Genomic DNA, 15299 nt, shown 5'->3' with positions numbered 1-15299 from the left:
TTGATAATTAAAATTGATGTGTCTTCTAGCTCACTGATTCTTCTGTTTGGTCAAGTCTACATTTGAAGCTCTCTACTGAATTCTTCAGCATTGTATTCTTCAGCTCCAACCTTTCTGTTTGGTTCTACTTAATGTTTTCTATCTCATTGTTGAACTTCTCATTTTGTTCTTGTATCATTTTCCTGGTATTGTTAAATTATTTAACTGTGATTTCTTATAGCTCTTTGAGCATCTTTAGTGCAATTATTCTGAATTCTTTGTTGGCAATTCCTGGATCTCTATTTCTCTGGGGCCAGTTACAGAGGTTTACTGTATTCTTTGGTGGGGCCATGTTTCCCTGATTCTTTGTGATCCCTGTAGACTTGCATAGGTGTCTAAGTATTTTAAGCAGCAGTCACTCTTTCAGGCTTTATGAACTAACTTTGATAAGGGAAGCTTCTCACCTGTGGGTGGGGCATAATAAAGCATGCTGTCATCCTGGGTCTAGTGGTCCAGACCACCAGGTGCGGGGCATGTGGTGGCACCAGGTATGCATGTGTGTGTGCACATGTGTGTGTGTGTGTCTGTGGTGGGACTCAGGCATAATACCGCTTCTGCTCAGGTTGCCGGACATGGAGGTCGGGGTTAGCAGGAATCTAGACTTGCATCTTGCATGACAGAGCCCTGAACTAACAGCCACCATGGCTCCCAGGTTCCTGTGAAGGTGGGGAGGGACTCAGACGGCTGGTGTCTTACACTTGTGCAGATGCAGAGGACTGTGATGGCTGCTGGTGCAGTTCTGGGGCTACAGCAGGGGTGGGGAGGAACTCAGGTGGCTAGTGTCGGCAAACATAAACACCTGTGGAGTGAAAGATGGCAAAACTTGCCGGGGGTCCCTGGTGGCTGTGCTGGCCATTGGCTTCATCAGTGGCAAAAGCTGCTGAGTCTGTCCTCCGAGCAGGCCTCTGCGAAATGCAGTCATGAGCACTGCACATGTGCTAATAATACTCCCTGCTTGTCCTCCTTGATCCTAGTTGGCTCTGTAAGTCTCAGCTTTGTTGGTGTGGGTGGTGTGAAGCTGAAGTTGCACAGGGCCCCAAAAGGATGAAGAAGCTGTTTGCTCACCCCACTCTTCCTTTTTAGGCACGGGGGAATTCTTTCTAGCTAGGAAGTTCCTTCCTGGTGCTGAACAATGCCAGCATGGGGGTGGGATGATGCAGGCAAAACAAAGCTGTTTTCCTTCTCTTCTCATGAGATTATTTGCAGGGGTTTTGTTCCACTGTGTGGCTAAAACTTCCTAAGTGGACTTTCTAGGTTTTTATTTGTGGATAGCAGTCTAATAATTGATTTTTATGAGGCGCATGGGGGACTGGGAGCCTAGGATCTCCTATGTTGCTATTAGCACTTCTAAGTCATTAATTATCTCAGATCATATTACCCCTATTAATGCTAGATTTTATGACAGACTTTGATTACTGACAGCTGGAGACTTAAACATCAAGCAACTTGGATTTTTTTTAATAGCGTTAATGAAATAGAATAAAACGGGAGCTATGAAGGTTTGAAACTTTCCAGAATCATGGTGAATGTAGGAAGTGTTTGGAAAAATATACAAAGAAAAAACTTTCTCTAAGATGAGGATGTCTTGGGACTTCCCTGGCCGTCCAGTGGTTAAGACTTCACCTTCCAATGCAGGGGGTGTGGGTTCGATCCCTGGTCAGGGAGCTAAGATCCCACATGCCTCGTGGCCAAAAAACGAAAAACATAAAACAGAAGCAATACTGTAACAAATTCAATAAAGACTTTAAAAATGGTCCACATCAAAAAAAAAAAAAACTTTAAAATGAGAATGTCTTTAATAATGACTTAATAATCAGTAATGAAGTGTAGATTATAACTCAGTGAGGAGTTATTATAGTTAAATGATTGCTAGTTACATTTACAGTGTCTTTTAATAAACCTGTTTTTAAAAATACGTTGAAGATGATCCATTCTTTCAGAACTTAATATATTAACCAATAAGCTAATTTATTGGTTATTACAGGAATAATGGCTTCTAGTCAACAAAACTAAAATATAAACACTATAAGAATATCATGAAGACATAACACGACAACAGATTTTTGTGAGATTTGATGTAGGACACAGTAATTTTGTTTCTTGGCAGAAATAAAATGTGGCTTTTCAGAGTAATTGCTTCTTTGGGAGAGAATTAAAGCATCTTTGCATTATTAACACAGCAGCTCTGCCAGTACATCCATTATAAAACTCACTTTAGGCATGAGGCTTATTTAGAATATTAGAAATTCAACAGTTTTTTTTAACATTACACTCAGGGATAAAGAAAAGATTAGAAGTTATAGTAGAGGCAAGCAATATTTAAAAATTGTTTTAAAACATTTTATGGTGTAGATTTTGTATTTCAATACACAGTTCGGGATAAACCCAAATCAGACAAGTCCAAACTTTTCAAATACATTAAACTTTAGTAAGGTAAGAAATAAACAATTACAACCTGTGTAAGTAAATTATTAATAGACTATTAGATATAATTGTATAGCTAGAAATAATTTCATAAGTAGTCATTTCTATACTGTATATGGTCAATGGTCTCCTAGTTAGGGAGCAGAACAAAATTAATTTAAAGCACTTATTTTCTCCGATTAACTTAAGAACAAGAAAATAAAAAAGAAAACAAAAACTTTGACACTTTATAAATAGCTAGGAGAACACACACAACATTATTAGCCCAAATACAGAATAAAATGTACATAATCCATCAGGTTTGATCATTTTGTGTGTATGTTCTTTGGCTCGTTTATTCATTAATTCAACAAGTCTGTATAAGTCTTATAAAGAGAATTACACAGATAAATAATATTCTCATTCTGTGGCCAAGGTAATTTCATTTTATTAGTGGAGATGATTGTGCAAAAACTATGTAAGACTGAGAAAAATGAATACGACAAAGAACTACCACGGCCATTCAGAATTGGAGAACTTTATATTCATCCAGGAGCATAAAGAAATGACTTCATGCAAAAAAGCAGCCCTTTTTTGGATGAGAGAGGAAGAGGGTTTTACAAGTACAGAAAAGGAGGAATGTCACCCCACAATTATAATACTTACAATAAAAGGAAATGTATTATGTGTACATTGTTAACAAGAATTAACAGAAAATAAAATACCTGACTCATTTTTCTACCTGAGTCCTATTCTAATACATCCTTTAGGCTATTTTTATTATTTAGCTAAAATGACACCAAAAGTTTAATAATATTTAGGGGGAGGGAAGAAATGAGTAAGAGAGAATGTACCTAAGGGGAGAGAGAAAGACATCTACTGTTCAAAATATTCAGCATGACTCCTCCAAGATAATGGGACATTTCTCCAATGCAGACCTATTGTTTCTTCCCCTTGAGGTTATTAATTATTCATAAACTATAGCATAATTTGGTCTATAGCATGACCAAATCACACTGGCATTTTTTTTTTAATATAAGAGGGACACAGTATATTTCTCTGTTTTGATAAATATATGTGACACATATGATGTGGTGTTTAAGGCTTTATGGGGAAAAAAGGTTACTTAAGTATACAGCAGCCCTAAAACTTATTTTAATGTAACCTAATACGTAAATTTTACACAAATTTTCTCATGGCTCCTAATCTTTATATCTAAAGGTGATGTGATAATATGAATATTGAAATAATTTTTGAATGCTAATTTCATCCAAGTTTATAAAAAATTTATTTAAATCATTGATTAGCATTTTAAAGAATCAAAATATAATGATGTTGGAAAATACGCAATGAATAAGAAATATTCTGAGTTACCGAAATTTACATGGTCTTATTTTGAAGTTGTGGAGATATACCTCTAAAATGCTTTTTTAAAATTAGAATGTATATGCTTATTATGTTTAATATAATTGACTCAATTTTATTCATAGTATGAGAATAATTTCCTTGGTTTATAATGACCATAGGGGTCTATTTAGTCCATTATTCTTTGCAATGTACTCAATAATTTACCAAAGTTGGAAAAAAGTTATTTGCTAACTGGTTTGTATTATTTATCCCTTTCTCTGTGGGCAGGTCAGTTCTTCGTGCCTTTGCTTTTTTACTATTTTCTCTGAAATCACATTTACTCTGGATTCTCAGAATGTTTAACTGTATTAGATTAAATTTGACATTGTAAAACACATTCTCATTTTGTAGTATCATAATCCCTTTGGGTATGTGCTTCAAGGTTTTAATTACAAAGTACAAACAAAGCTCAGGAGGGAAGCCGCTGTTTTTCAGACATAGTTAACATTTTTGAAAGGCTAAAAATATAACTTGAGTTCCTATTTGCAAAGAAAGATTTATTCATCTATTCAGCTTTATTTTTATTTAATATCTGCCATGTGTGAAATGTTTTGATAGGTGGTAAGGATACAAATTACATGGTCCTTCTTAATTAATTGCCAGGGTTGTTAGCAGCTAAACAGTTGAAAGGAAGTAAAGGAGCAGTTTGGGTTGGCTTCAGAATTGGTAAAGGTCAGTGAGTTTAGGATCAAGAGTGATGATGAAAGTCAAAACCACATGTAGAGGGCAGAGAGAAGCAGCAATAGATGCCAGAGATAAAGGCAAAGAGTCTTACCAATGGCCAACTAGACACAAAAAATTTTAAAATCAAAAGAAATAAAAAGATAAGGCAAAGCTTGCCAAGAGAGAAGACGCAAGGCCATAGCAACAGAGCAACCATGGTACTGAGGCAAACTTTTAAAACAGTTCAGTTTCTAATACCACACAATGCAATAATAAGCAGAGATTTAATGACCGAGACTTTGGGCAAACCCAGATCATACTGCATCTCTCTACTAGTCTATCAGCTCCATGATATAGCTGTACTACTAGGGCAGATACAGTACCTGGTATTGAATGGGCTCTCAACAAACATTTATTGGATGGAAAAATAAAGGAATGAATAAATGAAAAGGCAGACTCTCAATTCCAAACTCTACCATAAAATTTTTGCACTCTCAATTCCAAACTCTACCATAAAATTTTTGCATACCTTTACCAATTATTATTCTCTTTCTGTTTTTTTTTTTGTTTAAAATTTTTTGTTATATGTTGACATTCTCTTTGCTGGTGGTATGAAGATTATAATAAAACTCCTGAATATCCTAAATAAAATAATTGTATTTAGTTTAAATAAGCCTATACAATTTTCCACTTAGGACTAAAATATGTCCGTCAAAGAGCTAGTATATGCAAAATCCCTGAGGCATGAGAGTGTACAGCACTGGAGAAAGTGTAAGACTATTATGGCTACCTGAGACAAGTGCTACATTAACGATAAATTCTCGATTAAGCAGCATGCATTTTTGCAACAAAATGCTTTTGCATGTGCATGTAGAACACAGCTCTTAGCTACATTCACAACTGAAGTATAATGCAGTGAAAAATTTTGGATTATATATGGTAAACCCATAGCAACTCTCAGGCAGCAGCTAAAAGCCAAATCTTAAAAAAGAGGACAATATATTTATTTAGTTGGGAGTTATAATCTAAGCACAAGTTTATTTAACTGAATGCATCTCATTCAAGATGTTTTTTTTTTAACGAAAGAAAATGTCTTTATGTCCCATGTAATCACACAGTTATACAGATTCCCTTTAGCTACACAGTAATGACTGTTTTTGTGATGACTTTCACGCCGTGAAGTAGACCATTAGTACTTGACTTGTGCCATTACATAGCAACTTAACAGTAACAAACAAACTTGCAAATCAGCATAGTAACATACTGCCTGCACTATTTTTTCTTTACATTGTCTATATTCATTTACATTTAAGTTCAGTGTGGTGAAACTTACTCTGGTAACATCTGTAGATCCTTGTAGGCATGTGTTATTTCACAATTAATATGTGAAAATGTGAACAGTCACTGATATTACAAATATATATAATTTTTTAAAGCTAATAGCTAAGTAAAGACCCAACAACATACTCCACAGTCTTTTAAGCTTGTCTGATCCAATTAGCTCAGTTCAGAGAGAAAATTGAACTACTGAAGCTAGAATCAGAAGTTCAGAGCTGACACAGGCCCACTATATATCACTTCTGTTGATGGCCACAAACTATCCACTACTCAAACCAGTGTTGATCCTAAGGTGAATGAGGAGTGGGGATGGATAGCTGAGAGGACTGGAATGTATACCCCTTCCCGAAAATACAATTCAAAACACAGGCCCCGTTGACAGAGCATCAGTAACAAACCTTCTATAAAGGAGCAAATAATCTGTTTACCTATATAAGAATTGTTAAAATGTACAACAGGATAAAACAATTTCTGACAGATATTCTTAAGTAAATATGTTTTTATAATTTTCCCTACAGGATTATCTACAAGACAAATATGATATTGACTTAAAAAATTATTCACAATTGGTGAGACATTTTGACTACTTGTTGCTATTGTTTTCAGAGCGAGGTATCTTAACACCATTTGAAAAGTATGTTTCTTCATGATTTTTTTCCTCTGTTTTGGAATCTGCTAACAAAGAATAAACTCTTAGCATATTATGAGAAGCTGTAGTAGACACATCTAGGAGGGCACTGCCCATGCACCAGCCTGAAATCCACCAGTGCAGGGAAAGTAACGCCTTCCCCAGAGAAATAGCACTCAACGAGTGACTGATGAGAGCTGGTATATGAATATCAATACCTTAGTTTCCCTCACCACTGGGGTGGGAAAATCCCTGTATGTGTTCCACACCAGCTCCCAGAGATCCCCAAGCAGTATTAAGCTTCAGTGGCCCAAAGCGCTCATGGGCTGGATACGGCATCTTTTTTGACTGCCTTCCCTTCCTGAACTCAGTTTCCTTTCTCACGTTTGCCTCACCTCCAGCATGAGCTACTTTCATCTGAATTGTTGTCTTTGGGTCTGTTCTGGGAGGGACCCAGACTAAGACAGGAGTGTTTTCAACTTTTAAAAGTGCTTATACATCTATGATTATATTTTATCTCACAAACTACAAGGTAAGAAAAGCAGTATTAGTCCCTCTTTTCTTACATTAAATGAGTCTAAGTAACTTCCACCCCTAGCGACACAACTGCTAAGAGGCAGAGCTTGGGAAGAACTCAAGCCCGTTCTCTTCCCATCTGTTTCTCTGCCTGTATACTTCAGGACAAGGCATAAACATGACTCCGTGGGCCTAAGAGTCATTTTTACTCTCTCTTATGTAAACATCTCTTTGTAAGCATATATAAAATGTCCAAGATTAAATAGCGTTTACTAAGATAGATTAAAGCAAACAATTATACCCAAAACATTTTCATATCAGTTATATTTAGTGATGGTGTTCCATATATACAATCCTCCCAAACATTAAACCACAGGTCAGTGTGATCCGAAGCACTCACTGGTTGCTTCAATTAAAAAAAATTTTTTTTCAAGAAAGTCATCCTTTGGGTATAAATGCTAGATGGGATGGCCTTCTTGGCTACAAAATATATAAGAAAACAAAATTATATTTAAGATTCTCTGGAGCTTCTCATTTTCGACTCTGATGTCTGAGCCTGGTGCTTCCTTGCTGTGAGCAGTGTCCTCTGCACTGTAGGATGCTTAGCGGCATCCCTGGCTCCACCACTAGCTGCCAGTAGAGGGCAGCTGCCCCCACCGTTGTGACAACCAAAACTGTATCCGGAAACTACCAAATGTCCTCCGGGGGTGCCGGGAGGAGGGGGGCGGGGAGCCACATTCATCCCTCTTGGTATGATACGCGTTTCACAGCCCAAACATCCCTTCACTACTCCATGAGACAGCCAGTCTATAAGGGCAGTAAGGGTTAATGTGGCGTGGGGACAGAAACCACTTATACCTACCTTGAAATTTTACAAATGAGGAAAAGTTGAAGTCCTGGTAACACTTATCTAACGTTATAGGGTTCCAAAGTTAGCACGAGTGGAAGAAGTTAACAATGCGTGTGAAGCTTATGCTTCTGAAACATGACTTAATGCTGTTTCACAGAAAGAACCATGGCTTTTCATGTTTGGGGCCAACAAAGGAATCTGTTATCAGCTTGTCTTTCCCACTAGTAGCTCAATATAGCCCTGACAGCATGAGGCAGAACATGAAACCTCTGGTAAGATGAGAGGACAACATGGGAAGTAAAACAATGTTTCTGGGGAATAAGTAGAATAAATGTAAGCATACTGACGGCAACTTAAAGAGAACTCTGAGGAAGTTCACAAGCACAAAGAAACTATATGCCAATGTCCATTGCAATAAATTCAGATGTTAACAGAAGTTCTCCCATGCTTTGGGATTTGGGTTTAGTTAGCTCTACTTTGTAATTCTGTTGTTGGCTTTGCATTTTGATGAATCCCTATCAGTATTTAACAAGAAGGAAGGCAGAGGTGTATCATACCACCATCTTAACCCTGAAAAATCTCTCTTCACTTCTGTTTCACTGTCATCTTTTTATAGCATCACCTTAGGAATGTACATAGACCCATCCCCTTTGTTAAACTGTGTATATGTAGGTTTAAATCTACGGTATTTGCTTGATGCAAGAAAGGCTAGTCAATTCTCAGTGGGCTTTTAATCTCTCTGCTTATATTTTGAATGACTAGCCTAGCTTTTAATGTTCTGCATCTCATACTTCTCATAACTTTACAGCTTAATGCAACGACATTCTCTGTAATCTATTACCTATAGGGAGACAGTTTACTAAACTACATAGTGTGTTCTTTCTCCTTGACATGAAACTACAAGGGGTTGCATTTATTGATACCTATTTTTTATAATTTTCTAAATTTCCATAGTGAGCATTTATTAATTTTATGATCAGAAAGTAAACTTTAAAAGCAAAAGTTGAAAGAGGAAGTCAAAGTATCATACTTTAAAGAATAATGAGAGGAACCAGATAATAGAAAAATACAGCCTGGAAGCTAATGACACATTCTAGGATTACACCTGGCCACGTATATCTTTAAGCCTCTAGGGTCTTATTAGGTCTTAGTCACTTTATTTAAAAGGACTATGTTTGTCAAGGTTATGGAGGTTTCATGACATTTCACCCATATTTAATTAGTCAATCTCCCTGCAGAAAATAGTAGGTATCATTTCAGATTCATAGATTGCTCAGGGCCCTCAGACTCAGAATTTCTGTCAAAAATTTAAAATAGATTTTAGCATCAAGATCCAAACATTAACCACTGTTACTAACAACATTTATGTCTAAACTTTAAATATGTATTTTAAATATTTAGTCTAATTATTATCAACTTAGTCTTCGAATGACTCTCGATCATGTTACAAGATCCACCATTCTAATTCTGGCTTCTACTACTTGGACTATTGTTTTTCCTCATTTGTAAAATACCTGCTCTCTGACCTCACAGTATTATGCTTAAAAGGTATAAAACTAGGTGTTACAACGCCAAATCCATTAAAAACTCCCATATACAGGAAAAACAGCAAATTAGGCAATTTTAAAAGTTTGACACAAAAGAACTCACCACCATCCAGAATTCTATTTAGAAACCGACTTCAGAAAAACCGGGGGGTGGGGGGGTGGTGGGGGAACAACGCAACTATTTCTGGAAACCATACAGACCTTCATAGTACAATTTTAAAGTATTTACAAAGTTAAGTTCACTTTAACATTGAAATACTTCTTCATAAACAATTTTAATACAAATTTCTTAAATCATCTAACATACATCAAATAGTTGAAGCCAAACATATTTTAAAAATTAATTTAGAAAAAATGAACAAAAATTAGAATTCATTTAGCTGATATTTATGTGTAATAGCTACCTAAAAATAAGTCTTTAAAATGTAAATGGTTATTCAATTATGTTACAAATATGAAAACCACAGTAAACTTACTGTTTCATATACCTTACTCCACTAAATGTGCATTGGTCATAAGAATTAATGCCAAATTATAAAATTCCTTTATAAATATTCATAAGATACTCACTTTGTCATTTTATTCCATACCACTGAAAGAGATAAATAGCCTAATTATAGTTATTCTCAAAAACACAAATCCTACATGGTAATTTCTTTTTAGAAATACAGGTTAAAATATGAAGAAATTACCAAAGAAGGATAGTGCTAATTTTCAAGTTATATCTTGAAATTTAAACACATCTATTATAAAGAAAACCATTCACTATTATTATTCTAATGGACAGTCATTGTTTAAAGTATAATTCTGTACCAGTAACCACTTGATTTTATAAAGCAAAGTTAATCTTCTATTTTGTTCCAGTAATATGAAAACACATTATTATGCAAATCAATTCATTAAAACAAAAACAATTTTCTGTTTCAGTGTATGTTGACATTATGCATATTAAAAAGCAGGAAGGGAAGTTTTGCTAAAATACGTTAAAATGCAAAACAAGAAAAGAGCTATATACTAATGGGCAACATTCTCCTGCCCCTTTAACCTGCTTTTGTCTATACTGCTTAGTAAGTAACATCTTAGTAATTAACAGATCAGTCCAAAACCATATCCACATCTCTGGCCAAGAGCACACTCAAGCAATTGATTGTGCAGCAAGAAGCTCCTGTATTTCCAAGACTTTCGTGATTTTTTTCCTTCAATCCTAATACTTTATTCAAATGTAAGAAAAAATGTTTTTATAAACTATGAGGGTGAAGAGTTTGGGACAAAGTTCATTTCGTGAAGAGTTTGGGACAAAATTCATTTCTTTAAACAACCTGGTTATAGGTTTCAGTCTCATTATTTCTGTAACTTTTGATTAAGGTGCTGAAAAGCTAAAATACGTACTCTGAAAACTAGATGCACGTATAAAGGAAAAGTTTTTTTCTTTTAAAAATATAGAAAATTCTGTTTTCTTAATGTGTTCCTCTGGGCCATCACAGTACCTTTTCCTAAGGGCCATGCCAATCTCTACTTACAAAATAGTAATACAACAATGTGGAGGGGGCAAATAAAACATTTTCTAAATCAATAAAGAAAATTTCTTTCCAATCTAATCTAAACCTTAAAATAAGTGTTCCTGTCACATTAAGGTTACTAACTGGTTTATGTGGAATTAACAGTGACATGTTGATCCTATTATCATTCAGACTAGTGACAAAAAATAAATGGAAAGAATTAAGATAATACAATTCAAGAAACCAAAATCTCCTAGTGTGAGTCTTTATAATCATTTAATAAAACATTCATTGAGGACCAGCTGTATGTAAGTGTAAAGATGAAAAATAGCTTAAAAGAAACTCCCTATGTTAAGAATTTGACTAATACATAAAATATTAAAAAAAATTATTATAAAGGAATGCAGAGATACATAAATGGGCTAACTACATATTTATAAATGTGTAAAGGGAAGAAGAATTTCTAACGTAATTAAGGAATGCATTTCAGAGGGTTGGCAAATTAGGTGGTATTTGAAGGATGGGCATGATTTGATAGAAATTCCAGGAATGGAAGCAGCAAAATAAAGCATATATTTAGGGGACAAGGGACAGTACAAATACACCAACACTGAGTTTCTCTGCAAAGGAGTAGAGGTCTTAGGCTGGAAAGGAAAATTACAATGGGCAAGTAATGGACAGCCACTTAGGATTTCCAATTTAACTGATAACTCTGGTCCACACATATTAATATTATCAATATAGTCAAAGTATGCTTTAGGAATATTCACCTAGTGGCCTAAAATACTCATTTGTGAAGTCTAGTGCCTAGCATATATTCAGTGAGCAAGAGGTGGCATCCACGTTGTCACTGTTACTGTAATCAGTGCAAATTTTTTTGGCGCTTACTCCAGTAAACGACGTGTGAGGGGATTAGAGTCTCGTGATTTAGCAAAGTAATGGTTGAAATGGTAAGAAGATTACAGTGAGAATGAAGAGTGACAGAATACAACACTTTAAAATATGCCACTTTGGCCTAAGAATTATTTTAAGCTGAAGGCACTGAGAAGAAGCAGATACTAGAAAAGTTCTCTGCCTTTTCCAATCTGCCTAAAAGCAGGACATAAATTCACAACGGTGTCCCTCCTCCTTTCTCTACCAGCAAGGACATAGGTAGAGACAATCTACAGGTGGAGACAATCCTTGGAGACAACTTTAGATCCTTATCAATGGAGGAGGCAACCGCAAACTTAAATCTGCACACTACACCTCACTTTTGCTTGTCTTACTTTTCCTGGTCACTTCCACAACTGGCTTTCCCTCAATACCTTTCTTTCTGTCTGTAACTGAAGATGGCACTTAAGCCTGAGCTCTAAGCCACCTCTGAGAGTTATTCATTTTTCCCTATCTCCCATGTATACATGAGGTATACATGTTAATCACTTTGTTTTTCTCTTGTTATTCTGTCTTTTGTTACAGGGGCCTCAGCCAAAGACTCAGAACAGTAGAGGGAAAATTATATTTTCTTCCCCTACATAAGCTAAAACATTTCACAAGAATGTTGATGAATTTTTCATATACTTTAACAAATGTATTTAAGCAAATAATAAAAAGCAATGCTTAATATGTTTATTTGCCTAAGAAATGTTATAAGAATATTAAAAGGCAGTAATAAAAATTTTATCAATTTCCAAAATTTACACTTTTAAGTATCATTAACACAATAGTGATCAAATCTTTGTGTCAGGCCCTCTTTATGAAATAGGAACATATCAGGGACCAAAGTGGATAAAAAGGCATGCTGTCAAGCGCTTATACCCTACTGGGGTCCTGGCAAAAGACAAACAAAAGTAACACAAAATAGTAAATTATATAACGTGTTATAAGTGCTATGGAGAAGAAATTTAAAAAGGAAAGGAAGACAGTGAGTATGGGTATTGGGGAAGAGGATGAGAGAAAAGGACTACACTTTTAAATAGGATGGTCAGGAAGACTTGAAGATAAGGGGACAATTTATTGCTTGATAATTACTTCCAATTATTTTTTCTGTAAAATTAATTTTGAATATTAGACATTCAAATCACTTTTCTAATTAGTGACAGATTTAAAAAATACAGAGTACACATAACAAAAGACATGTCTGATTTACTACAGCATCTGATTATCCAGAGTCTAACTTTGACTCCATATTCTTGACACCTATAGAAGAAATCTGAAAATGTTGACAAAAATATGAGACCAAAATGGTTATTATATAGTATCAGTGACTGTAACTAGCAACCAGCCCTTAAAATCTAATTGAGCCATCAGGGTACATACAGTAAGTAAAGTGAACTATACCCCTATATTACAGTTCCACAAAGAAGTTCAAAGAAAGCCACAATTTAGGAAGAAGAAATAACTTGTTAGCTTTTTTAATATTAAAGATATTTGAAGTACTGTAAGCAATGAAGAACAAACCTCATAAGCTTACATTATACATTTATATTTATAGAGAAATTATAACATGATTGGCCATGGGATAACTTTATTCCATTCAGAGCCACAATATTCAGAAATTAAGAATTTATTACCATTTTAGGTGTGATTCTGGTACTGTGGTTACGATTTTTTAAGAAAGCCTCATCTTTTAGAGGTACCTACTGAAATATTTATGTTTGAAATGAAATGATATTGGGCAGTTATTTCAAAAGAATCCAACTGCGGTAAAGAGAACTGGATGGGAGAATAGATGAAACAAGATTGGTTATGAACTGGTAATTAAGTTTGGTGATGAGTGCACGAGGGGTGTCATTATATTCTTCCCTCAAAATCTGTATAAAGAAAAAGCTAGAGAAAAAAGGCACATTTTAGAACAGTAATCTAATACTAAGCCTCAAAGACAGTATTCTGCAAAGTTAATCTATGACAATATTTCCCACCCACCAAAAGGAAAGGGAAGGCAGCAAAACAGTAGCAGTTACTAATGTAAATTTTGCTACTGATTTAACTACACACCAATTTCACTTTCAATTTTCTGGCAAACAGTTCCTGGCATCCTAATACAATGGCTTCAGGGTTCTTAATGACCTTCTGAGCTAAATTAAATTTATCATTGCTGGGACACTCACTACAGACTGTTCCTATTTCCTCTTTTGGCATTACATATTATTGCCATAGCAGTCTGCAAAGTTGGAAAAATAATTTATGTGTATATATTTGATAAGTAGGTACACTGAATTTTTTTTAATTCACGCTAAAGCAGTTCTCACCCTAAAAAAAATATATATATGTGCATGTTGTGTGTATGTACATGGTGAAGGTAGTAAATGAGAAGAGAAAGAACATATATTTCGATTTACAAATAGAATCCTTTCTTACTAAATGCTAAACATAATTTCGGATTCCTATGTAAACAGGATGAAAGTTCATAATACTGATGCACAGAACATGCACTTACCACCTGTCCATTGTGCGGGTTTTTATGAGCATATGGTGGTCCACGGATATGATTCCACATCTGGCCAGAAGTCATAGCAAAGACTATACACTGAAAAAACAGGGTACAATATTATAACATGTAAACTGAAAAATAAGAGAATACTGCATTCTTTAAAAAAAATGCTCATGAAACTATTTTCAAATATCATGTAACAGCTCATCCATTAAAATCATTTTCATTTACTAACTATGGGACCTTCGGTAAGTTACTTTTCTTCTGCTTCTCAGATTTGATATCTATAAACTGGGGATACCAACTACGCTGATGACATACATTAATGGGTAAATAAATAAACTGGGTAACATATGTAAAGCATCTGGCATGGTGACTGATAATCTGATATGTCCTAACTAGAGCTAGTCAAAAGTACAGGTAAAACATGATGTTTTAGATATAGCCAGGAATAATTCACAGAAGCCATATTCCTGCTAGATCTAGCAAAAAAAGGCTGCATTTGGAAAACTAATCTTAAAGATCTGAGACATTACAGAGATGGTGGGGGAGGAAACAGTATGAACCAGAGGTCACAGTCAATCACTGTAACTTATATGTAAGCATATTTTGTTTAAATCATACATGCTTAAATTTACAAACATGGACATCTTTAGACTGAAATATGTCTTCAGGTTAAAACACTTCCTACTGTCTCAGAACTTGCCCAGCTCACTCTTTATTTGAACTGCCCACCTCTGGTAGGTAGCTATATCAACAGAGATTCAAGGTCAGAATGAGCAATGTGTGACTGGGGATCTAAACATACAAGATTTGCACAATTTTTAAAGGAGAAACGAGGATACAAAAGGGGAAAAGTAGGATGAGGCAAATTAATGGAGGATTTTTAAACCCAGAGAATAAATCTGAACTCTGTTTCTTAACTTCTTGGGAACCACAATATTTCAAAAGAAAATAAAAATGATATAACAGGATTATAGAGATTAATCTGAATCCT

At 35.1% G+C, this 15299-nt stretch overlaps 1 protein-coding gene across 5 annotated transcripts in view; it reads right to left on the bottom strand.

Moving 5' to 3' along the window:
- Nucleotides 1-15299, bottom strand: part of TUSC3 (tumor suppressor candidate 3) — a 183553-nt gene that overhangs the window by 63119 nt on the left and 105135 nt on the right. For all 5 annotated transcript variants that reach the window (XR_009538279.1, XM_060136534.1, XM_060136536.1 and 2 more), the window contains one exon: nucleotides 14309-14398. Coding sequence is in view for 4 of the 5 variants with exons in the window: in XM_060136534.1 (XP_059992517.1) it covers nucleotides 14309-14398 (90 nt within the window). In the remaining variant the exon portion in view is untranslated. The remainder of the gene's footprint in view (nucleotides 1-14308; nucleotides 14399-15299) is intronic.

Source organism: Lagenorhynchus albirostris, chromosome 21, assembly GCF_949774975.1.
Source record: "Lagenorhynchus albirostris chromosome 21, mLagAlb1.1, whole genome shotgun sequence".
Taxonomy (NCBI): domain Eukaryota; kingdom Metazoa; phylum Chordata; class Mammalia; order Artiodactyla; family Delphinidae; genus Lagenorhynchus; species Lagenorhynchus albirostris.
The sequence above is the reverse complement of the archived record's forward strand: the minus strand, read 5'-3'. Positions and strand labels throughout refer to the sequence as shown.